General features: G+C 49.7%; 1 protein-coding gene across 5 annotated transcripts in view; it reads right to left on the bottom strand.

Moving 5' to 3' along the window:
* MRC2 (mannose receptor C-type 2) overlaps nt 1-25,164 on the bottom strand; it is a 60,061-nt gene extending 34,897 nt beyond the window's left edge. For all 5 annotated transcript variants that reach the window (XM_081576550.1, XM_081576549.1, XM_081576545.1 and 2 more), the window contains exon 1: nt 24,418-25,164. In XM_081576550.1, the coding sequence (XP_081432676.1) occupies nt 24,418-24,532 (115 nt within the window). In that variant the 5' untranslated portion in view covers nt 24,533-25,164. The remainder of the gene's footprint in view (nt 1-24,417) is intronic.

Below are 25,164 nucleotides of genomic sequence, written 5' to 3'. Positions count from 1 at the left end.
CTGAAGACATCATGCTGAAGGAAGCGGAGGGGAAGTTCATTCTAGCACAAGGCCTGGCACGCAGCAGGCTCTCCAGAAATATCTACTGAATGAGAGGCATGTCAAACAAAACCCTGAAAGGCACATGCAGAGACAAGGACACGGAGAAGGTTCCAAGCTGGGGCATGGAGGAGCAAAGACTGGGGACCCAGTGACCAGCCTGGCTCAGCTCCTAGAGAGCTGGGGACCAGGGACCAGGTGGCGGGCTGGGGGAAACTGACCAGATTTGGTCCCAGTGGGCATGGCAGGGGGGTCTCCGGCCACAGAGCCTCACCCCTCTCTCCCCCATCAGTACCCCTCTCCAGGCCACGCAAAGGCCAGGGGTCATCCCAGGGAGAGCCAGGGGCCGCCCGCTCGCGGGGCCGCCCGCCAAAAGGAGCAGCTGTTTTCAATGAGCCGCTGGGCCCTGAGGCCAGGCCTGGAAATGTCTGAGTCAGCACAAGCTGCCTGCCCCGCCCTGCTGAGGGGCCAGCCCTGGGGACCTGGGCACCCCACCCTGCGCCACCCTCTACTAGAGGCCGTGTCCAGGTCCCTGCTCGCACACTGGACCTGAGGGTGGTGGGAGGCAACACATTCCTTCCATGGAGGGCAGGAGAGTCACGTGACTTTGAGTTCCACCACCCTGCCCAGCGGTGCAACAGCCCCACCCAAATCCTGGGATTAATGCGGACTTCTCCCAACCGACCGTCCACCCTCCAGGCTTTTCACACTCTCCATCCTCCCGCCCACCTCCTCCACTCCAGCCAGGCCAAAGTGCTGGCCTTCCACTGCTTACAGAGCCTGTGACAGAACTAAACACACACAGCAGCACTCCCACCCCACCCCAGGCTCTGCTGACATGCACCCGTGTGTGTGTGTGTGTGTGTGTGTGTGTGTGTGTGTGTACAATGTCATGCAATGTCTCTCTCTCAGTCCCTCATGTGTGTGTGTGTGTGTGTGTGTGTGTGTACAATGTCATGCAATGTCTCTCTCTCTCAGTCCCTCCACCCAAGGGGAGCTTCCTCTATAATTCATTTCTAGACACTCTCTTCTCTTCCCTTAAAATGCCTGTGTTCCCCAATGGGATACACCGCTTTGCATGTGTGCTTGGTTGCTTCAGTTGTGTCCAACTCTGTGCAACCCCATGGACTGTAGCCCACCAAGCTCCTCTGTCCATGGGATTCTCCAGGCAAGACTACTCCAGCGGGTTGCCATTCCCTCCTCCCAGGGAATCCTCCCTACCCGGGGATTGAACCCCCAGCATGCAGGGTTCCTGCACTGCAGGCAGATTCTTTACACCGAGCCACTCTGAAGGGCCAAACTGTGTTCTACGAAGATGTTAAAGCAGACTCTGGCAGAAGATGGGTTAATAGATGGGTTTGTCACCTAAATAAATAAATGCAGGAGAATGGTGCACAGTGAAGAGGGGATAGGAATTCAGGTAAATTTTGTAAAGGCAACTTTCACCCTCCCATGGCCCTGCCTGGGTGCCCCCCACTCCCGCTCCCGGCGGCGGCGGCGATGCCAGCTGAGTGGGGCTGGCCCTGGGACGTAAATCCTCACCCGCCCTAACCTCCCCACCCCACTACCCCACCTCCACCCTCCCGCGGCGATGTAGAGATGTTTGATCTCATCCCCCGCTGGTTTTGTCTTCTCCGACGGAAGCATCAGGATCTCTTCAGCTTATCCTTTCCCAGGCCCCGTCTTGTAGGAAGGCTAGCAAGGGCGGAGGTTGCCGAGCCCAATTTCGCCCATAACCTCTTGGGAAGACCGGGCACCCTCTGCTCACGGGCAGCTCCCGGGCTCTGGCTCCCCTGCCTGGTCCCCACGTCTCTTCCTCACCGGAGCATCCCAGGGGTGGGTCATCTGGACCCCGTCCTCCCCCACAGCCGCTTCCAGGACCGGAGATGCTGGGCCCTGCCCGTCCTCGGAGTTGCGGGTCTCCGGCCGCTGCACCCCTCCTTCCCTAAACCCGGGCTCTGCGAGGCGCCCTCCCGCCCCTGCAGTGCACCCCCTCTAGGCCGTGCGCCCTCCCTCCGTTATGCGCCCCCGACCCATGCCCGCGCCCTCATCTCCGCCGCGCGTCCCGGGCGTTTGGGCGCTGACCTCCCCACCACACGCCCCCACCCCGCCCCGCACGGCCCCGAGGTCCGCCCGGCTCCCCAGCCCCGCTCTGCGAACCCTGGGTCCGCGGCCCCCGGCGGCGCCGTCTGCTTGACCGCAGCCAAAATAAACAGCCCAAAGCCACTTCCTCCCCCGGGGGGCAACTTTCACAACAACGGCCGGCTCCGGTCGCGGCAGGAAGTGGCTTTCTGGGCCAGCACAACCCAACCTTACTGACCGGCCAGCGAAGGGCAGGATTCAGGACCCGGGGCTGGAGCCGGGCCCAGCTGCGCATTTGCGCCTGGATGGAGCGCGCGTGGGCGAGGGCGGCTCCAGAAGAGGCCCAGCAATCACCGGCCCCTCTCCACTATCACAGCCCGGAGAGCAGTGCCCACCTACTGGTGGACGCAGGCCCGATGGCCTCTGAGGGGCCACACTTGTCTTATTTATCTGTGGGAGTCGTCAGCAGATTATTTCATAAAATCACGGACAGGAGCGCGGAGAGCCCAGCCGCAGCACCAGATTAGACGCTCCCTACCTTGTTGGCTGAGGAGGAATAAGCTAATAAGGAGAGGAGTTATGAACAGACATCCTGACAGACTGAGAGCGAGCAACTTTTAAAAAACTTAGTTTTGGGAATTCCCTGGCAGTCCAGGGGTCAGGACTCCATCCTAATATAGCGGGGATAGGGCCGGTGTTAGGGTGGAATCAATCCCTGGTCTGCAAACTAAGATCCCTCAAGCCACAGCTGGCCAGAAAAACAAAAAAAAAGAAAGAAAAATTGTTTCAAATTTCGACAAAATGGCTGCATAAGTGTAGGGGTGCAGACAGTAACTCAAGGGTAAAATATTAGAACTGCCCCACCCCCCGCAGGGCAGGGCAGTGGTAAAGAATCCACCTGCCCCCTGCCACTGAATGCAGAAGATACAGGCACAGACCTGGGGTGGGGGGGTAGGGGGTCAGAGAAGAGCCCCTGGAGTAGGAAAGGGCAACCCACTCCAGTATTCTTGTCTGGAAAATTCCATGAACAGAGGAGCCTGGTGGACTACAGTCCATGGGGTCCCAAAGAGTTGGACAGGACTGCCCATGCAGGCACAGTAACTGCTTACTGCAGAGTCCACAGAAAGAAAGAAAGAATCTCCTTCAGGCCTTTCTGCCTTTTCCATAGTGAAACTTTTTCCAACAACAATAAAAGAAACGTGTGGAAAATTAAACTGAAGTGTAATTATTTGTTTGCGAGAAATTGATATTTCAAACATAAACTTTGGATTCACAAGAAATATTTTATGAACACTTTCTAGCTAAGTTTTTCAAATATAGAAAAAGGGGGTAGGATCCCCACCCCCACTCACACAACACAATAACTTTGTCATTGGCTAAGTGCCCCTTGGGGGCCCAGCTTGTATCCCTGGTCTCTCCATGTCCTGGGCATTTGTCTGGCATAGTCTGGCCTCATGGTAAATGTCTGCCAAAGGACAGAATGAATATGAACCAGAAAGTCTTAGAAGTCATCGTGTCAATCCCTTAGAATGTGGAAACAGAAACACGGAAAGGTTAAGTGACTTGTCCAAGAACGTTCAAACAACTGGAACCATGACATTTCCATTGAGACTAAACCTTATTCTAAGCCTTGAACAGCATCAACCAATATTTGCTTATGTAAGCTGACCATAGAGTTTACTGTCTCATATTGAGAATGAAAAGGGGAGGTAGTAATCAGTATAGCACAACAAGCTTGAGTCACGGCTGTCCCTGGCAAACTAAGACACATGGTCACCCAGCGCTTACGAAAGAGACCACAAATAATGATACAAGTGACTGTTCACCATGTCCTTGCTAGGTACCAGGCACTGGCTTCCCAGGCTTTCTCTCTAATCCTCACAGCTCTGCTCAGAAGTAGGTAAAATTCTTATCTCCATTTGACAGATAAGGAAACTGAGGTATTAAATACCTCAGAGATCAATCCTCTTGAAAACACAGCTAGTAAGGGGCAGTCCAGAGACGGGAGACCAGGGAGACCGGTCAGTTCCAGAGCTGAACGCGAAACAACTACTCCAGGTACTTTAAACTGATAACCCACAGGCAAATCACACACAGCCTTCACAGTATGTGAAAGTAAAGTGAGGCAACATTGAAAACAGGAGAGATTGCACGTAAAAATCTGCATCTTCAGTGTCTCTCAGAAGCAGTGGGAGGCCTGTCCATGTTGAGCCAGTGTACCTGTGGGGAGCCAGTTGCATTTTCCGGGGTTGCTGCCCATCTGAGAGGGGGCTTACCAGTTTGCCACAGCTCCTCCCCACCCTTTGTGCACCCCCATCCCAACACTGAAGTGGAATGGGGATGGCCATATGTTATCATGTTTGAACTACTGTTTTAAGGAGAGTGGAGAAACATTCTTCAATATTCCGGTCTCTATAAAAACGACCAGAGGGCTGTGCCTATTTCAAAACTGGAAAAAAAAAAATGTGTTGGGAGGGGGGGTCCCTCTAAATTAGGCTCCACTGCCCCGCAACCACAATGTCCCTGTGACAGGCAGCATCCCTTTACTGAGACGTGTCTGAAGCACACCATGATATGATTCTGAGAAATTGTGACACGTCGCATGACAAGCTTTTGCTCCACTCACTGGCAGTGCCATGACTTTCTGACATGGCAACATTCAAGGAGGACTTGTTTGGTTCTCCAAGCAAGCCATGGCACTCTGTTTTAAAAAGCTGTGATGAGAAAAACAACCCTTTTGAGAAGCTGCCTCAGCCTTTTACAGTGTGACAAGCCTGCTCACACCCAGAGTCTGGACATTTAGATAAGGGCCTGCGTTTGGGATTCCCACCATAAGTTCCTGCTTTGCTTTTGAGGGGTAACTTTCATTTTTTATTTTTTATCTTGTGGCTGTGCCACACCATGCAGCATGTGGGATCTAGTTTCCTGACCAGGGATCGAACCTGTGCCCCTTGCATTGGCGGCACAGAGTCTTAACCACTTGACCACCAGGGAAGTTCCAGGGGGCTCTTTTTAAAATAACCATTTAGAGTTGAGCCCTTGAGAAACCCTTGACCTCTGCCCAAACCACCTTGTAAGTACTAGGTGCCTCCTACCTGCTCTCTGTCTTGCCCCCTGCATCTGAGGGCTGCCCTTCCCTTGGCCCACTGGGCCACCAACCCCCTGCCCCTCACCCTGTTTCTGGGATCAAAAAGCACCAAATTGTTAGTTTTTTCTTCCTCTGTGTTGGTTTACTGAAATTGTCCCTTCAACCCACACAACCCCAGGGTTTTCACTTCCCCACAGTGGGAGTTCAGTGGATGAGGAAATACCTGCCAACCGACCCCAATCCACGTGGGTGGCTTGTGCCTCCTCTAACCCGCATATCCTTAACGAACATAGCAGCTCCAGCTTCTCAACACAGAAGTTAAATGAACTCAGAATCTCTTTCGCTCAGGAACCTTTAGGAGCTCCCTAAAACTGTATGCCAAAGAGTAAACACTCACTGACTTCTGCAGTGACAGACCCATGGAACCTTCCTTACCCACATCTCCTCCAGAAGCCTGGAGAAGGGCTTAGGAGGGTGACTCTGGAATCTGGACCCACCTAGGTCCCAGTCCCTTCTGGGGCCATCTGCAAGCCTCACGGTGGGGAAGACACCAATATCACCCATCCCATGAGTTTCTGGGAAGATTAAGCAAGAGGATGCATAAAGATGTTCCGTACCTTTAGCCCTTGGTAATGGAAAGCCATTACTGTTTTTTGACATTGAGGAGCCTCTGCCCTGGTGGGGGCCGTGAGCTCCAGAATCTGTTTGTTTCACAGCAGAGAGCCTGGGAACCAGGCCTCAGCAGACGCTGCAATCTGGATAAGAGGAAATGATAAGAATAAATAAAGCCAAGGACTCCAGTGCTTAAGCTGCTCTTCAGAAGAATTAAAAGAAAAATAAATCCACTGTCCAGATGCAGAATCCTCCCCAAGTTCCCATGGGGTGGGTCCCTGGCAACTATTGTTTGTTTCTGACCTCTGAGTTTTGGGGACCCTCCTCAGGTGCGCCTGGAAGGGAGATGTAAGGAGAAGAGACTGTGAACAATGCGATGAGGGAAGAAGGGGGATTTCTGGGGAGGTCGGGGCAGCATGGGGCGGGGTGCTCTCCCCACCTCATTCTGGTGCTGCAGAAATAGAATCCAAATGCAGCCGTAAAGGGAAAATGAGGTCACAAAATGCAGCTGGAAGGGAGTGTGGAAGGAGGTGGCGTAGGGCCCCCACTACTTGGCGTGGCAGTGGACAGAGTCTGCACGGGACCCTCGCTGGGACTCAAGCAATCACATGGCGGTGGGGCTCCAAGGATGGGAGGAGAGGGGCATCCCTGGTGATCCAGTGGCTAAGATTCTGAGCCCCCAGTGCAGGGGGCCCAGGTTCCATCCCTGGTCAGGGAACTAGATCCCACATGCCTCAACTAAAGATCAACTAAAGATCCCCCAGGCGGTAACTAAGACCCAGCACAGCCAAATACGTGAATAAATAAATAAATACTTTTTAAAAAAAGAATGAGAGGAAAGGGTTGGGGCAGCACAGGCTGAGAATCTAGGAGTTCTGGCTCGGATTCTGCCATTACAGTGTAAATCAACTGAGGGGACTCGGTTTTCTTACCTGTGGACTGAATTCAATAACACCTTCCCTGCCTCTCCATAGGCTCCTGGGGAGACCTCCAGGGAGAGATATATGCAGATATTGACATGATTCTTTCAGAGTCTCTATTCCCCACTAAATGGCTCCTGCAGAGCAGGAGCTGTGTCTTATCCATCCATCCCCTTGGTTTGGGGCATACAATAGGTGCTCAATACATGTGTGTTGAATGAGCTGGATTAGGGGAAGTGGAAAGGCAAGCTGCCCTGTGTCCCACAGGCAAAGTTTTAACATTCTCTGAATTTACATCCTCCCTTAAAAGAAGATCTCGGACTTCCTTAGTTGCCCAGTGGTTAAGAATCTGCCTGCCAATGCAGGAGACACCGGTTTGATCCCTGGTCTGGGAAGATCCCACATGCTGCAGGGCAACTAAGCCTGTGTGCCACAACTACTGTGCCCACGTGCCCTAGAGCCTGTGCTCCACAACAAGAGAAGCCACCGCAATGAGAAGCCCGTGCACCCCAACTAGAGAGTAGCCCCCACTCACTGCAACTAGAGAAAGCCCGAGTGCAGCAATGGGGACCCAGGGCAGCCAAAAATAAGTAAATAATAGTAATTTTGAAAAGATCATGTATGGACAATGAATAGAAGACAATAAGGGAAACATGAAATTATCTGTTGTGTGACAGTACTGTTTCACCTAATCAGGGTAACATGTATGGCAGTCAACACTCACAGAACACTTTCCCCTGACCTCTTTTCTCATGGAATGATACAATGTGTCCCAGGAGTATCTTTACACAGCTCTGAAAGTGCAAGGAAACATGTTATTGTGAACTTTGGAATTGGGGCCTGATGGCAAAAGAAGTATTTTTCTACACTGCCAGGAGGTTGGGATCATGTATAACTTTCTATTATATTATTATAATGTTTCTAAAGTAAATAAAACTGAGGGAAGAGAGACACAGTGGACATCTTAAGATCTTTGAAGGAACCAAACCTCTCTGCATTTCCCACAGAACCCGACTCAGTGCTCTGTGTTTGGGGAGTTTGACTTGCTTTGCCCTGGAAGCTACAAAGGTTCATATACATACGCAAGACCACCATATATACACACATGACCACCACCGTGACAGCACCCAGACCTCCAATGACACAACAGGCTTGACCGACAGAGGAATGTCTGTGAGGGCCCTCCAAACCGGTCTCCCTCCCAACCCTTTCACTCCCTTTTTCTGATTCTGTCAGTGTATTTTTCAGTTCAGTTCAGTTCAGTCGCTCAGTCATGTCCGACTCTTTGCGACCCCATGAACTGCAGCACGCCAGGCCTCCCTGTCCATCCCCAACTCCCGGAGTCCACCCAAACCCATGTTGATTGTGTTGGTGATGCCATCCAATGTGTTGGTGATGCCATCCAACCATCTCATCCTCTGTCATCCCCTTCTCCCGCCCTCAATCTTTCCCAGCATCAGGGTCTTTTCAAATGAGTCAGCTCTCTGCATCAGGTGGCCAAAGTACTGGAGTTTCAGCTTCAGCATCAGTCCTTCCAATGAACACCCAGGACTGATCTCCTTTAGGATGGACTGGTTGGATCTCCTTGCAGTCCAAGGGACTCTCAGGAGTTTTCTCCAACACCACAGTTCAAAAGCATCAATTCTTTGGCACTCAGCTTTCTTTATAGTCCAACTCTCACATCCATACATGACCACTGGATAAACCATAGTCTTGACCAGACGGACCTTTGTTGGCAAAGTAATGTCTCTGCTTTTTAATATGCTGTCTAGGTTGGTCATAACTTTCCTTCCAAGGAGTAAACATCTTTTAATTTCATGGCTGCAGTCACCATCCGCAGTGATTTTGGAGCCCAGAAAAATAAAGTCAGCCACTGTTTCCCCATCTATTTGCCATGAAGTGATGGGACCAGATGCCATGATCTTAGTTTTCTGAATGTTGAGCTTTAAGCCAACTTTTTCACTCTCCTCTTTCACTTTCATCAAGAGGCTCTTAAGTTTTTCTTCACTTTCTGCCATAAGGGTAGTGTCATCTGCATATCTGAGGTTATTGATATTTCTCCCGGCAATCTTGATTCCAGCTTGTGCTTCTTCCAGCCCAGCGTTTCTCATGATGTACTCTGCCTATAAGTTAAATAAGTAGAGTGACAATACATAGCCTTGACATACTCCTTTTCCTATTTGGAACCAGTCTGTTGTTCCATGTCCAGTTCTAACTGTATATTTTTAGGACCATATTTTTAAGAAGAATACTCCTCCCACAACCATCACATTTCCTCCCTCTCTGATATTAATTAAAAATCAACAGCATGGTTAAGAGAGCTCAGCCTCTGGGGTCATCACTGGGTTTGAATTCTTGCTCCTGAACTAGTCATTCGACCTCTTCATCCTTCAGTGTCCATACTCCTGTTTACTGCACAGAACAAGTACTGAGCACCTGGAATATGCCAGGAGCTATGCTGGTGCTGCCCACTGGACGGCTGGCAGGACTCGCTGAGACGAGGGACAGAATGTCTGACTCACCTCGCTGTCCCACACAAGTGAGCTCATGGTGGCAGTAGCCCTGGAGGCAACACTTCTGGAGAAGAAATTGGCACCATGTGTCCAAAGTCTTCAAAAATACAGACATTTGACCCAGAGTTCACTTCTTAGGAATTTAACTTAAAGAAGTAATTAAGAATCTATGCAAATATGGATGGCTAATAAACACACGAAAAAATGTTCAACAGCATTTGTTATTAGAAAAATGCAAATCAAAACTACAATGAGGTATCACCTCATACTAGTCAGCATTATTGTTGTTGTTCAGTCGCTCAGTCGTGTCAGACTCTGCAACTTCATGGATTGCACCACGCCAGGCATCCCTGCCCTTCACCATATAAGAATTTGCTCAAACTCATGTCCAGTGAGTCAGTGATGCCATCCAACCATCTCATCCTGTTGGCCCCTTCTCCTCCTGCCCTCAATCTTTCCCGGCATCAGAGGGTTTTTTTCCAATGAGTCAGCTCTTTGAATCAAGTGGCCAAAGTATTCAAGCTTCAGCATCAGTCCTTCCAATGAATATTCAGGATTGATTTCCTTTAGGACTGACTGGTTTAATCTCCTTGCAGTCCAAGGGATTCTCAAGAGTCTTCTCAAACACCACAGTTTGAAAGCATCAATTCTTTGGTGCTCAGCCTTTTTTATGGTCCAACACTCACATCCATACATGACTATTGGAAAAACCATAGCTTTGACTAAACGGACCTTTGTTGGCAAAGTAATGTCTCTGCTTTTCAATGCGCTGTCTAGGTTTACCAGACTTGTGGACACAGCAGGGGAAGGAGAGGGTGGGATGAACTAAGAGACTAGTAGCATTGAAACATATATATTACCATATGTAAATTAGATAGCCAGTGGGAATTTGCTGTATGATGCAGGGAGCTCAACCAAGTGCTCTGTGAGAACCTAGAGGGTGGGATGGGGTGGGAACACAGAGGGAGAGGACGTATGTATACCTACAGCTGATTCATGGTGATGTGTGGCAGAAACCACACAACACAACACTGTAAAGCAATTATCCTCCAATTAAAAATAAATAAAATTTTTAAAAGAATCTATGCAAAGATTTTGCTACACAGCATTACTGATAACAATGACTGGGTGAAAATTAATGTCCAACAATACAGCATTGACAGAGTCAAATGAAATACATTCATGCAATGGGAAACTATGCAGACAACACTAATCAACTTGTAGGAGTATTCTGACATGAATAGACATTCACACTGGAACTGATTTTTAAAAACTGAGTATATAATATGACCTTATTTCTATTTACTTTTAAATCAAGTCAAGTCTGAAAAGACCTTTGTGCATGCTATTTATTAAACTTGGGAGTCCAAATCTCCAGGCGTGTTTGTTTACAGAGTAAGCGCCCAGCCCTACAGCGTGTGTGCATGCTAAGTCACTTCACTCCAGACTTTTTGCAATCCTATGGATTGTAGCCCGCCAGGCTCCTCTACTCATGGGATTCTCCAGGCAAGAATACTGAAGTGGATTGCTGTGCCCTCCTCCAGGGGACCTTCTGGACCCAGGGATCGAACCCAAGTCTCTTCTGCTTTGGCAGGCAGGTTCTTTACCACTAGCACCACCTGGAAAGCCCCAGCCCTACAGCCGACCTACTGAATTAGAAGCTCAGAAAGAAGGAATATCTGTATTGTAAATAAGACTCCCAGGTGATTCTGAGGCTCACTAGAATCTCAGAACCACTGTACATGCCTAAGTGTTAACAGTGGTTATTACTGACGTATGGGATAGCTGGTGATTTTTATTTTCTTCTTTGTATTTTCCACAATTTACGTGTTTGGAAATTAAAAAGAGATATGACCTGAATGTATAACATGGGCTAGTTATGGTACATCTGTACAATGGAATCTTACACAGTCAATGGAAGTACTGGGTGGAAATACATTGATGACATATTGGCATATGAAAGAATGTTACAAGTCAACACTAAAACCTTTATGTCAAGTTTTATACAGAAAGAGGGAAGGAGAGGAGAGGAGACAGTTTGGCAGCATAGTCTCTAAACTGTTAATAGTGGCTGTTTCTTATCTGTGAAATTTTAGGTAACCTGTCTTTTTTTTGTAACTTTTTCAACTTTTGAATTGTGTACTATTTGTTTACAATCACCAAAATGTATTCTGATCCTGAAAAAATATATATGTAACATTGTCCTTCTGCAGCCTTATTCAGGTTTGCTAACTGAAGCTGCCCACAAGTTCAGATGAGCTGCTGGGGGTCCTGAGGGAGTGAGGGTGAGGGCAACAGAAAGGTGTGGGTGCATAAGAGGATGAAGCCTTCCAGTGAAGAAGAGAATCCAGTCTGACCCCCAAGGGTTTTGTAAACTTTACTTTAAAAAAAGGGGGTGTGTGGAGGGGTTTAAAAAAAGATACACACACACACACACACACATACACACACACACACACACGTACTGTATGCACTACATGGCTTGAGGGACTCTATTTACCGGACCAGGGATTGAACTCAGGCCCTTGGCAGTGAAAGCCTGGAGCCCTAACCACTGGACCACCAGAGAATTCCCCCCAAAATAAAAATTTTAAATGAACAACCAACAGGGGAAAAATATTTCTAACAAGCACGGCAAGAAGATCATATAAGCCAATTAGAAAAATATAGAGACCCAGTAATTTTAAGCCCCTAAGACCTGAAGACATGAGATGATGAAGAATATGTCTGAACAGGCAGTTTATGAAGAAGAAATATACACATCTAATGAAGTTACAGAAAAATGTGTAAAAGCATTTGAAAGCACTGGTAATACTGGTAATGTTATTATTTGCTGGCTCCAATCCTTGGCTACGTGGGTGTGTTCAGTCTGTGAAAATTCATTGAGCTGAACATTTATGGCGTTCACCTTCCTGTATTTATATAGTACACCAAGAATGAAAAACTTTAAGAGCAAAGCATAGAAAACACAAAATAAGAAGCTGGGTGGGAGGAACAGCTTGAGAGAGAGAAGTACATGGGTAAATGTAAGTACTACAAAGTTCTCTCTCTGTCTTGCCTAATGTCCGTTATATTATAACGCATACTTACTTGTTTACAAAAATAAAACAAGACCATGCAGGAACCCAAACGGACATAGACCGCGTCCTCTGCTCTGCCACTCACAACATGCATGATCCTGGCTCACAGCCTTGCTGGCTCAATTTCCTTATCCATGAAATGGAGGAATGTGAGGATTAAAAATATGGTGCATGTGCAATTGCCTAATCCTGACCTTGGCAGATTAGACGTGCTCAGTATTAACCTGGTTTCCATTTCTCTCATTTGTTACACAATGTTGTATAGAAACGTCATAAAGATTTCAAAAAGGAGGAAGCCTTCCAAAAACCCGAAACCCGTCGCCTGACTGGCACTTATCTGATACGCACTCCAATCTTGTCCGTAAGGACCACCACTTCGTACATGTATTACTGAGTTTGCCTTCTCTCCAGTTGTCCCTTGCGTAAACACTCAAGTTGATGAGCGCCAAGAACAAGGGGTTCAAGTTTGAGGGTCTGTTAATGGAAACAGCTTGAGGCCGGTGCCTCACCCATCGTCCAGCTCTTGCTCGTGAGCGTCCTGAGTGCACCTTCAGGAAGCCAGCTCAGAGGGTGACCCTCCTACACTGGCCTCCTTGCAGGCCAGTAGGTGAAGCCCAGCTCCAACTCATCATTAAAAAAAAAAAAAAAAAACTAAGAGGGGCAGCTGGGGAGTGGCTTGGGAAAACTAACCAAGGTGCCAGCCAGCTGGGTCTCAGTCCCTGGGGCCACCCACCCCACACCCAGTGTCCACTCTTCCCTTCTGCAGCCGGGTGGTCCCCTCTGTGCTGGACCCACCCGACAAGGCTCCCTTCAGTTCAGTTCAGTTGCTCAGTCGCCTCCGACTCTTTGTGACCCCATGGACCGTGGCACACCAGGCCTCCCTGTCCATCACCAACTCCCGGAGCTTACTCAAACTCATGTCCATTGAGTCAGTGATGCCATCCAACCATCTCATCCTCTGTCATCCTCTTCTCCTTCCGCCTTCAATCTTTCCCAGCATCAGGGTCTTTTCAAATGAGTCAGTTCTTTGCATCAGGTGGCCAAAGTATTGGAGTTTCAGCTTCAACATCAGTCCCTCCAATGAATATTCAGGACTGACTTCCTTTAGGATGGACTGGTTGGATCTCCTTGCAGTCCAAGGGACTCTCAAGGCTCCCTTAGCACTGGGAGATCGCCCCCTCCAAGGAGATTCTAATTGGCCCCATGGAGTCACGTGCTGTGGGTGTGGCCCTGTTAGGAGTTGGGAATGGGCATGGGTGTGACTGGAATCTCCCGGTAGGACAGGGAGAAGGCTGTCCTTCACCACCCCATTGCTGCCAATTATAGACATGCTAAAAGAAAAAAAAATCACCTCTGTCATATAATCAGTACACAAGAGAGGACTTCCCAAGTGGATAATTATCTGCCCGTCAACGCAGGGGACACAAGTTTGGTCCCTGGTCTGGGAGGATTCCACCTGCCCCAGAGCAACTAAGCCCATGCAGCACAACTACTGAGCCCCAGCTCTAGGGTCCACAAGCCACAACTACTGAAGCCAGCGTTTCTAGAGTCTGTGCTCTGCAACAAGAAAAGCCACCATAATGAAAAGTCCAGGAACCACAACTAGAGAAAGCCAGGGCACAGAAACCAAGACCCAGTGCAACCAAAAATAAAGTAAATAAAATAAATAAATAAACTATAAATATAAATACATAACAGAGCAGAATGTGACACATATAACTTCTGCTAAATTTTGGTATGATCTTTACCAATTTTATCTTGCCTACTTACTTCAAATACAAGTTATGTTCATTTATTGATATATACTACATACACACACTCCCAAACAAATGCTTCGGAGTCTTGTTTTGCACTTAACATTTTAGAAAAAGGACTGTAATGCGTCTTTTAATTTTGTAAAAACCATTTTAACGGCTGTATGCTATTCCATGACAGCATACATTTCATTTACTAATTCTCTAGCTATTAGTGTTCTTCAATTTGTAAGCGGATTCTCCTCAATTATAGTATTACATTGAACGTATTGTTACATCACTCTTTGTTGGTACTCTGATGGTACTCTGAGAAGGGTATCTTTTTTTTATTGCTAGTGATTTAAAACATTCTCCAAAGCATACTGGACATCAGTATTTCTTCTTCGGGAACTCTGTTCCCAGCCTTTATTGGCTCATCTTAAATGCCTTAAAACAAGTGGAGGAACTTCCCTGGTGGTCCAGTAGCTAAGAATCCACCTGCCAATGCAGGGGACATGGGTTCAATCCCTGGTCCAGGAACTAAGATCCCACATACTAAGGGGCAACTAAGCCCTTGCATCACTCTAGAGCCCATGCTCTGCAATGAAGACCCAGCATAGCCAAAATAAATAAATTCAAAAATAATTAGAAAAAAAACTTGTGGAGGTTCCTGTGTTTTTCTCATTGGCTTATATAAGCTTCTTGCCATAAATTTTCCAGATATCTCCTGTTTTTCTTTTAAATGTTATCTGGGACACCTTCTGGTTATAACTTCTTCCACTAGGGGTAACCACTGTCTGACTTCAAGCAGCAGCATAGGTCAGTGTTACCCTCTTTCTTCTACTTCACATACACGGGATCATATGGTATGAATGCCTTGCATCTGGTTCAACAGTTTTGTGAGCTTCATCCACACTGTCACATGTGTTGTAGGTTGTTCATTCTCATTGCTGTATACTACTGAACTGTGTGGAGCCACCACAACTTAACCATTCCATTGTTGATGGGCATTTGGGTAGTTTTCAGTTTGGGGCTATTATGAATAGTGCTGCTAGGAGCAACTTTGCTTTTTAAAGAATATTGTTTAGTTTCTTAGATTATCTACTAAATAAAAGGAGAAAAGGTATCTTTTTAGTGGAGAAATCTGGTAGACACCACCTGAACCAAGTGATCAAAGTCAGCATCACCAATAAGAGAACTAACCTAACATGACACAATGGAAAGAACATATTTGTGTCCCACATCTGTGGTTTTCCTCCCCAAAATGTTTAACATTCATTGAATGATTAAACAATCAGATAAAATGACTGCTAACATTCTATCAAACAGCTGGCCTGAAGTCATCAAAAATGGAATGTTATAGGGACTTCCCTAGCAGTCCAGTGGCTAAGACTCCAAGCTCCCAATGAAGGGGGCCTGGGTTCGATCCCTGGTCGAGGAACTAGATTCCACATGCCACAATGAAGATTGAAGGTCCCACGTCCCACAACTAAGGCCTGGCACAGCCAAATAAATAAATATGCAATGTCATAAAAGAAAAAAAGACCAACTATTTTAGATTAAAAGAGACTGAGAGACATGACATCAAATTGAGTCCTGGACTTAAATAACAGCTGATATCATGGGGACAACTGGAGAAATTCAAACACAAACTGCATATTAGAAAAAAAAACTGTTGCATCTGTTATCTTTCTTGGATGTAATTATGGTTTTATAGAATGTCTTTGTTTTTAGTTGATACATGGTGAAATACTGCAGTGAAATGTCATGTTTACAACTAATGCAAAGCTTCAGCACACACACACAGTGAGGTAAAGCGCATGTAGCCCAACGTAAACCATTGGTACTTCTGGGTGGAGAGTATACGAATGCTCACTGCATTTCCCCTCCAACTCTTCTAGTCGTTTGAGACCGAGTGTAATACCAATGTAGTCCTCTGAGTTTTTTCCCCACTCAACATTTTGTCTCTAGGAATCACTCATGTTGATGCATGTATTGAGGTCCGTCAGTTCACTACTGCATTATATTTCATTGTGTGTTTATACTCTATAACTATCCATATTTCTTTCAAGGTGCATTTTTATTTTTGTTTTGGCTACTGTAAAATAGTGCTTCTAAACCACTCTTATCCCCTCAGATCCTCAGAAATGAGGTTAAGCATCTGTGAAGTTAGGAAATCCTTTCCTTGGGGACCAAGACTGACTACAAGGCCATTTCCTGTTGAATTCCTACTTGACCAGGCTAGTCTGACTCAGGGCTGTTCTCTTTGTGGTCAGACAGGTTCCTGACCCTGTGTCTGAGATTTCTGAGCAGTCTATTGCTTCCATCTTTCTTCTAACAAACTTAAAATTGCACCAAAATGAAATCAGTGCACCTTTGCTTCTGGAACGTTGCTCTACACTGGGGGTGGGGTGTTGCTCTTAAAATATAAGCTTCAGGAAGGCAGGAGCCATGCCTGGTTTGTTCACCATGGTGTCCTCAGCATCAAATACTACACACAGCACATTGTCAGTGCTCAGGAAAACAAAAACAAAACCGTTAACCAAATGAATGAGAAACTGCTTGTCAGGGATCAGGTATGTATCTTCACTTAATTACTACCAGTGTTAATTACAAATTATTTCGTAAGCTTGTTTTGTGGTCATGAGAAGTTTCCTTCTTAGATATATTTCCACATACTGGCATTAGTTCTATATTTGTTGTTTAGAACTACATAAGTTGTCCACTGCGTTAAGATATCTTGGTTTGATTAGCTATGCTCTTGCTGTTGGGCCTCTAGATGGTTTCCAATTTGTTTTGCTACTACAAATAGTACTTCTATGAACATTTTTTTTTCCTCTTTGAGGTTAATGACGTACACATTCCCCAAGTGGAATTATGAGATCAAAGGATATGAAGTCTTACTTATCTAGTTTCTTACATCTTGTCTGAAAGACTGAATCCAGAAAAACTGAACTAATTTACATGACCCAGTCATACAGATGAGTTTCCTCACAGATCTATCATGATTAGGTTTTCTGTTTTCACTAGCTTAATTACGTATTTTTGAAAGTTAATTTCTAGTGATCTTTGCACTTTCTACATGACTAACTTGCCAGCTGAATTTTCTCAGTTGCAATCAGCTAGAAATTGAAACTAAAATTTTGAAATTATAATCCAGTTGTCCCATACCATTTACAAGCACAGACTCCTTTTCATATCAGTGTGTTGTTTCTGGCACGTCTCACATTAGTTCTTATAACAGTCTAGGTCTATGTTTGAAATTTACTCCGGTCCACTGGACTTTTTTCTGTTTAATTCAATGCCATATGTTTCTCACGATTGTGACATCACCTAAAGCTCTGGAAGGGCAACTCTCTTCATTGCCTTTCTACTGCTGCTGCTGCTGCTAAGTCGCTGCAGTCGTGTCCGACTCTGTGCGACCCCATAGATGGCAGCCCACCAGGCTCCGCCGTCCCCGGGATTCTCCAGGCAAGAATACTGGAGTGGGTTGCCATTTCCTTCTCCAGTGCATGAAAGGGAAAAGTGAAAGTGAAGTCGCTCAGTCATGTCTGACTCTTAGCGACCCCATGGACTGTAGCCTACAAGGCTCCTCCATCCATGGGATTTTCCAGGCAAGAGTACTGGAGTGGGGTGCCATTGCCTTCTCCGGCCTTTCTACTACTACAAACAAAATTCGCATCACAGGAATAAATTTATAATCATGTGAGGTGATGGACAGTATGATAACTAAACTTACGTGGAGATCACTTTCCAATATGTGTGTACTTAGTTGCTCAGTGTATCGGACTCTTTGCAATCCCATGGACTGTAGCCCAGCCAGGCTCCTCTATCCACGGAATTTTCCAGGCAAGAATACCGGAGGGGGTTGCCATTTCCTGCTCCAGATCTTCTCCACCCAGGGATGGAACCCACATCTCTGAGTCTCTTGTATTAGCAGGCGGATTCTTTATCACTGCACCATCTGGGAAGCCCCATTTTGCAATATACACAAACATCAAATCATTATGTGTACACCTTAAATTTAATACAATGTTATATGTCAATTACACTCAATAAAACCTGTGCGGGGACCTCTTTGGAACACTTGTCTGCCTTGTTTGATTCAATTAATATTTACTAAAGGACACCGTGTCCAAGGTTGGAAGCTGTGTCGGGTTGACAAAGCCTTGCCCCGGAGGTGCTTCCAATCGGCGAAGAGGGAAGAAGAGTCTCTACCTGGCGGGCGGCGGCGATGAATTGCGAAAGGAGACAGGAGAAACGCTCCTTCTAGAAGGCTGAAGCTGCGGGTCAGAGCCACACCTGCGGAGCCACGCCCTCCTGGCGGCGGAGAGAAGCAGGGGCTTCACAGGCAGGATTCAGGGCATCCGAACTCGACTTGCTCAAGGGTTTGAAGGCTAGAACCTGACCGTGGAAGGCCTCAAATTCTCAGTTCAGAAAGTTGAGACTGGCGATTAAAGCGGCCCTTTTGAATCATAAGTCTGGCAACGAGGTGGACTCTGGACTGAGGTTAGAAGCCAGGAGGCGGAGACCGCGGATGCAAACCGCATCGCAGAGGCCAGAGGGAGAGAGAACTTCCCAACAGTGCCCATCAACAGGGAAGCAGCAAAAAAAAAAACACGACAGTACATCCTTCCAATGGACTACTGAGCACCGTTAAGAGTGACACAGCTCTGAACCCTGTCATGGAAAAGCCACGAATATTACGAAATAAAATTTATTGTATTCTACAGCATAAAACGTGGTCCTGTTTGTGTAAAAGGAGTATTTGTATGTGTGTGTATATGCATAAAAAAGGGAAGATCACCCCAGCTACTGACAGTGACTACTGTTAGGCTGCGGGTGAAGGGAAGTGAGGACCTCAAATCTTTTAAACTTTACCCCTGTATGGCTGACCATTTTCCACAAAGCATGCATTATAAAACAGGCTATCAGCAGCACGCATGCCACAAGGTGAGGCCTGCGCAGGGGTACGGGATTTAGTAATTAGGAAGCCTAATTACCAGAATCCCTGGGAGGCAGCTTCTTAGGAGGAAGGCTAGAAGAGGTGGGATGACCGCTGGCTGAAAGGGCAGAGTCCAAGGAATTTGGCTCCAAGGGAAGTTTAGCTGAAGAAGCTTCATTATAAAGAGAAGCAGCAAGAGGGGAGTAAATTGAGGGGCTTAAGGGGTAAAGACAACTGAGGATGGGTATTTTATTTTCTTTAGGATTTAAATTTACTTTCAGAAAAAGTATGGTTACTTTTAGGCACTTAACGGTAGTTAGCAAAGTGTCACCAAGCAGTAATGGATAATCAAAGACCTACTTTGATTAAAAAAGTGGCTGCAGTTATTTAGAACTTTGTTGAGGATTGTGTTTTTTCATGTTTCTCTCCCCATAATAAAAAATAGCACTAATTTAATATTACTTGCTAAGACGTGACTGTCCAGCACTGTTCCATATATTTCATACATCTATTATGTCATTTCTTACGACACCCCTACGAGGGACTATTATTTTATTTTACAGATGAAGAAGTGGCAGCCTCTGCCAGAGTTCACAGAGCTGTGCTGATTTACACCTAAGAGGAAGCAGGGGCGGGCTGCTCCCAGCCAACCTCCTCCCGCCTCAGTCTACCTTGGGGTGAGCTGTGTCTGCCCCCATTCCACACACTTTCTGAGGATGTTGGGAGAGGCTGGGCAATGGGCTTCCTGTTTTTCCTTGTAGGTGTTCCAAGCCCATCATAGCAGCTTCTCACCGTGTCCTTCTAGAGATGACCCCCAAGAAAAAGAGAAAAAAGGCCACCCCTCCATTCTGGCGTTTATCCCTGTGTTCGCCCTCTGTGAGCTTGTCTCCTTAGCCCAGGTAAGCCCAAGAGGCAGTGACCAGGACCCCCTCGGGGTCCTTCTGAGAATCCTGAGTCTTGAAGGAGGGACAGTGGCAGTCAGGCCGGAAGAGGGGGAGGGCATGCCAGGCAGAGGGAAGGGTGTGTGCAAAGGCCTGAAGGTGGCAGGGGATGAGGTGGGGGGCGAAGATTCAGGGAAGAAGGAGGAGAGCAAGGAGAATGTGTAGGGGGACTGAGAAGAAGCTGAGGGTTCCTAGCCACCATCTAGCAACACAACCAGAGCTTTTTTTGGGGTGGGAACAGGACGCACAGTCAAAGGAGCTCAAGTTGGGGGAGGGCAGAGCTGAGGAGAGGCAGCAAGCATGGGCCTAGCCAGGCAGGATGGGAGGGGTATACATGGTCAAGGGTCTCAGAAGACGGGACAGAGGATCCAAAGAGGGGGAAGGGCAGGAAGGAACCTAACTAACCACTGGAGCTCCACGCGGGGCCGCGTGTGGGGGCCCAACCCAGCCTGTCCTCCGAGGAGCTGGAGCTGGCTGATGCCACTGCGCAGCCTTCATCCCGCCTGCTTGTTGACCACACAGCTCCCGCTGAGGAGTAACTAGGATCTGCAGGGCCCAGGGTGAGGTCCAAGAGCTGCGTCACCGCTCGATGGCCCACCCCACCCAGATTTATAGGATCCAGTTATGGGAAAGTGGCCACCCCCCCACCCCTCATCTCATAACGGACTGAACAGGAAGGACACTTCCTGTCGGCAATGCCCAGGCCCTCCAAGCCCACGGACCCCCACTGGGGGTGCAGGGGAGGTGGGCTCACAAAAACAGGCGGAGGTCATTCCTGCTTGCAGTACCGCCCAGGCTCAGTAAACTTCCTCTGACAGAGTGGCTGAATGAACATGAACCCCTGACCTCGGGGTAGTGGGCCTCTTACTCCATCGGACTCCTTCAGTCCCTCGGGAGCAGGTACCTCAGACCCCCTGAGGACACCAAGGGGGGCTCGGTCCTGTGTTTGGAGTCCCCGGGACGGGGCGGGGGGGAGAGACCAGTGCCCAGGCAGCTGGGGGGTAACAGAGGATGCCCACCACCCCTTCCTGGGACTCCCCTCTGGAGGACACGTGAAGAGGATGTTCCAGAGGACTTGGAGCTCTGGGGGGTACCCTCTACCACAGAATTTTCCAGCCTTTCCTAACATACATATTTCAGACTCTCAGTGAGGTTCGGTACTGAAGTGCTCAGGCTCACTAGCCACACCTGGGTTCGAATCTCACTTTCACTACGTTCTAGCAGCGTGGAGGTAGGGTCTTGTGCAAACAACCTAACATCTTTCAGCTGTTGACAGCCAGCATGTGAGAGGTTATGAGACCTGGAGGAACCCTTGCCCGTACAACACGCATGCAGCACAGCGCCCGATGCTTGAAGAATGGTAGCCACTGCGATACCACTTCACCCTGCTGAAGGGCGCAATGGGGCTCCTATTCAAAGTTTAAATTAGTGGTGAATCCAAGTGAATGCTCTTCTGAGAACTTCATGGGGCTTCTGAAATCCTCTCATTGGCCCAAATCAACTGCACCCTGCAGGCCTCAGAAAGCTGAGATTTCTCTACCGTGCGCAATAGGGACCAAGACCCTGGCCGCTTCCTCCTCTTCTGTCTACGCCCTCACCTTCTTCACGTCACCCCAGGGGAGGGCCGGATCTCAGCACTAACCACAGCTCAGCTGGGCACTGTCTCAGCCCTGGCAGCTCACAGAAGGCGAGTGGTCGGGGGAGCAAGGAAGACTGACTTTTGTGGGTGGATGGGCGGAAGGGGGCAGTAAGAAGGCTCTGAACTCCATGACTCACCAGGACCTGGGCCGGAAGTGCAGGCGATCTGTCTGGCTGACTTCGGCAGTAGCAGTAAGTATCTGATGCCTTTCCAAAGGAATGCCTCCCTCCCTGTCCTTTAGACAGCAGAGTCTGTCCCCATAGAAAGATTTCCCAAGGTCTGCTCGCTCCTGCACCTGGATACCCGATCCCCGGGGCTCCCAGCAGCCCTCTTTCTAATCTGCACCTCATTCTTCTGCTCAGAAACTCCCAGGGGTTCACCAGGACTCCCCACTGCCAGCCAGCAAGTCGCTCCCCCACTCTGGCCTCTTGGAAACCTGGCCAGTTTCCTCTTCAGTCGAGCTTCTCCCCCACCCTACTCAGGATCTCTCCACCCCAGCCCGGCCAGCTTCCACAGCCTCTCCAGCACAGCCCAGCCTGCCTTCCCGGTCTCCCTCCTGGGGGCCTTGGTGACCCCTTGCCTCACACAGTTTCTTCTGCCACCAACAAAATTTTCTTTCTCTGAGGATGCAACTTAAACTCCTCTGTACCTTCCTTCCTCCCCAAGTATTTGGCTCAGCACTGAGCAGTAAAAGCTGCAAAAATGCATCAATACTGCAATTAACTGAAAGTCTTCCAGCCACAAGCTGTGTGGGTACTTCTCTGGGTACTCCACAGGGGATGGTGGAGAAAAGATGGATTCTGCCATCCCACACCAAGGGGCTCTGCGGCGTCCCATCCTTTCCCCTCCTGGTGGTCAGGAAGCACCCTGCCCCCAGCAGCGCTGGCCTGCCAAACCAAATCCTATCTCCCACAAGCATTTCCTGGGGCCATTCGGATCCTGGTGCTGGTAAATTCTTCCCAGGGACCACCTAATTTGTCAGGTAGAGGGGGATGAAGAAGGAATTTGCTGGAAGAGGAGTATTCTGGGCAGAGGGAACACAGCAGGGAAGGACTGCAACGTCTTGCTCAAGTGCTGCTCTGGGGACCAGGCCATCCCCACCCCATGTCCCCTCCACCCACCCCTGCTCACACCTAAGCTTCTTTGAGAGTGACCAATGCAGTGCCACTGGGGACAGGCCCCTCCAAGGCTATGGGGGCTACAAACCCAGGGACACAGCCCGAGGAACGGCAAAGGGGGGCCAGGAGGAGACCCAGAGGCAGAGGGCCACTCCAGGCGGTCCCCCTGACCCAGCCTCTCCCCAGGCATTTCCAGCTCACTCTGTCAAAGGCGCCACAGGGGAAAAGGCCGAGTCAGCACTCTGGCCACAACCCTCCCAGGGCCTGCCTGGCTTTACAACGTGCTCTGGGGCTCTGGGAATGGCTCCTCCACCCCTCCCACAGGGCCTACCTTCACAGGGGGCAAAACTGCAGGCAGGAGAGCAGCAAGGCAGAGGGTAGCCTGGGTGCCTTGACCTGCAGTGGGTGGGGAGTTACTGCCTGGATTCTGTTTGTCTGACATTCAGTTTCAGGTGGGTCTGGAATTCAGCAGGCAGGGTCTGCTCAGCATGATTATGCGTCACCCCGGCCCCCACCTCACGCAGTGGCAGGGCACAGTCTGGGCAGATACGAGTCTCGGTCTCTCGGTCCCCTACGGGCGGGTAGGCACACTCAGCAAGCACCCGCCATGGCTAGAGGTCCCGGATCCTCCAGGAGGCTGTCTGGGCTTTGGACAAAACTACACACGCTGCACTGACTGTCCCCTTTCACTCAGCCTCATCCCCAAATTAAACATGAAACAAGACCAAGCCTTTTTCATAGGCCCAGCACCTGGGCTGTAATAACCACACTCCCAAGAGCAGTTCCAGCTCTGACTCCTGCGTACGCCCCCTCCCCAAGCAGATCTTCCCCTTTCCCCCTGGGATTACCGCTGAGGGGGTCTGTCTGTCCCCACACTTCACTGTCACCCTTTGAAAGAGCAGCAGGAAGAGAAGACACAGCTTTGGGTTTTTGTTTTCTGCTGGTCGGGTTTGTGCATCGTTAGCAGCTCTTTGGCCGTCCAAGATCTGTCCACTCTGGAGGGGTGCCAGTTGGGTCAGAGCCGCCCACACAAACTCTCTTCACTACACACACACAAACACACACACCCTTGCCGAAGCCTGCTACATCCTTCTGATGACACAAAACTGCCCCACAGAGCTCCGTTCAATTGATGCGGATGCCGCCTGCCACGGGCTGTCCTTTGAAGACCAAGTGTGGAAAAGAAAATACCAACACCCCCGACGTGCCGGGAAGGGCAACCAAGCCCTCACGAATAATTCAAAAACAACAATAACGCTTTGGTCCCGAAGCAAAGCAAGGAGCCCGGCCTGGAGTCTCCGCTGGTTTCCCCGGACGCGCCCTGCAGGTCCCCGGGCCCAGCGCAGGGCAGGCGCCGGGTGGTCCTAGAGGGCGGGTGCGGGGGTCCTCCCGGGGCCCGCCCTCTTCCTCCGAGGCGGCTCGAGACCCCCGGGCTCCCCTCCCCCGCCGCCCGCCACATCTGGTTCCACTCAGGTCCTCCCCCATCTCCAGGCGCGCTCCTCCTCCCTCACCCCGTCCCCCCCCCGCCCCACTTTCAGAAAAGCGGAGACGATTTTTTAAAACCCAGTCACACACATACACACACACACGCACACACATCCTGCAAAGGGAGAAAAAAAAAAAAAGGAGGGAAAAGTCGAGATAAGCCCGCTCCCCGGCGCTCCCCCCGCCCGGCCCCCGAAGTTGACCAAGTTGGAAGCGCCTTACCCGGGAGGGCAGCGGCGGCGGCGGCGGGGCGTCCGAGGTGCAGACCCCCGAAGAGCAAAGCGCAGCGCAGCAGGTGATGAGGCCAGGGTGCGAGGGCCGGCCGGCCGGGCCCCATGCCCGCAGCGTGGCGCTCGGGGGATGCGTGGACCGAGGGAGCGCGGGCGCGGCGCGCGATGGCTGCAGGGGCGCTGGGCTGTGGTGACCGCCCGCGAGGGGCTCGCGTCTTCCTCCGGGTCGGGACGAAGTGATGCCTCCCGGGGAGAGAAGGGGAGGAGGAGGAGGGAAGGAGGCAGGCCGGGCGGAGGGAGGGCGGAGGGAGGAGCGCAGACCCGGGGAGGAGGGTTGGAGGGGCAGCGGGGAAGGGAAGCGGGCAGCGTGGGAGGGGAAGGGGAGGAAGAGCGGGCGGGCGCGGGGCCCGGGAGGGAGAAGGGGAAGCGGGAGAGGAGGATCTACGGGGTCGAGGAGGACCCCGGCGTGCACTCCTTTTCTCTCGCTCTCCGCTTCCCTCTCTCCCCGCCTCGCCTCCCCTCTCTTCTCGGTCCGGGCTTGGAGCCCCAGACGCTGCGTCACAACTCCCCGGCTGGCTGTGCAAAACTTTCCGCAAACTTCACCGCGTGGCGGGGCGGGGGCGCGCGGCTGACCCAGGCGGCCAGACCCGGGCCATTGGCGCCCCCTGCGTCCCGCCTCTTTAGGCCAACGTCTCCAGCCGCCGCTACCTCCACGCGGAGCAGGACCCCTCCCCCGGCC

This window comes from Giraffa tippelskirchi, chromosome 3 (genome assembly GCF_054371585.1).
Source record: "Giraffa tippelskirchi isolate mGirTip1 chromosome 3, T2T-mGirTip1v1.2.pri, whole genome shotgun sequence".
NCBI lineage: Eukaryota > Metazoa > Chordata > Mammalia > Artiodactyla > Giraffidae > Giraffa > Giraffa tippelskirchi.
This window is presented reverse-complemented; position numbering and strand designations above follow the sequence as displayed.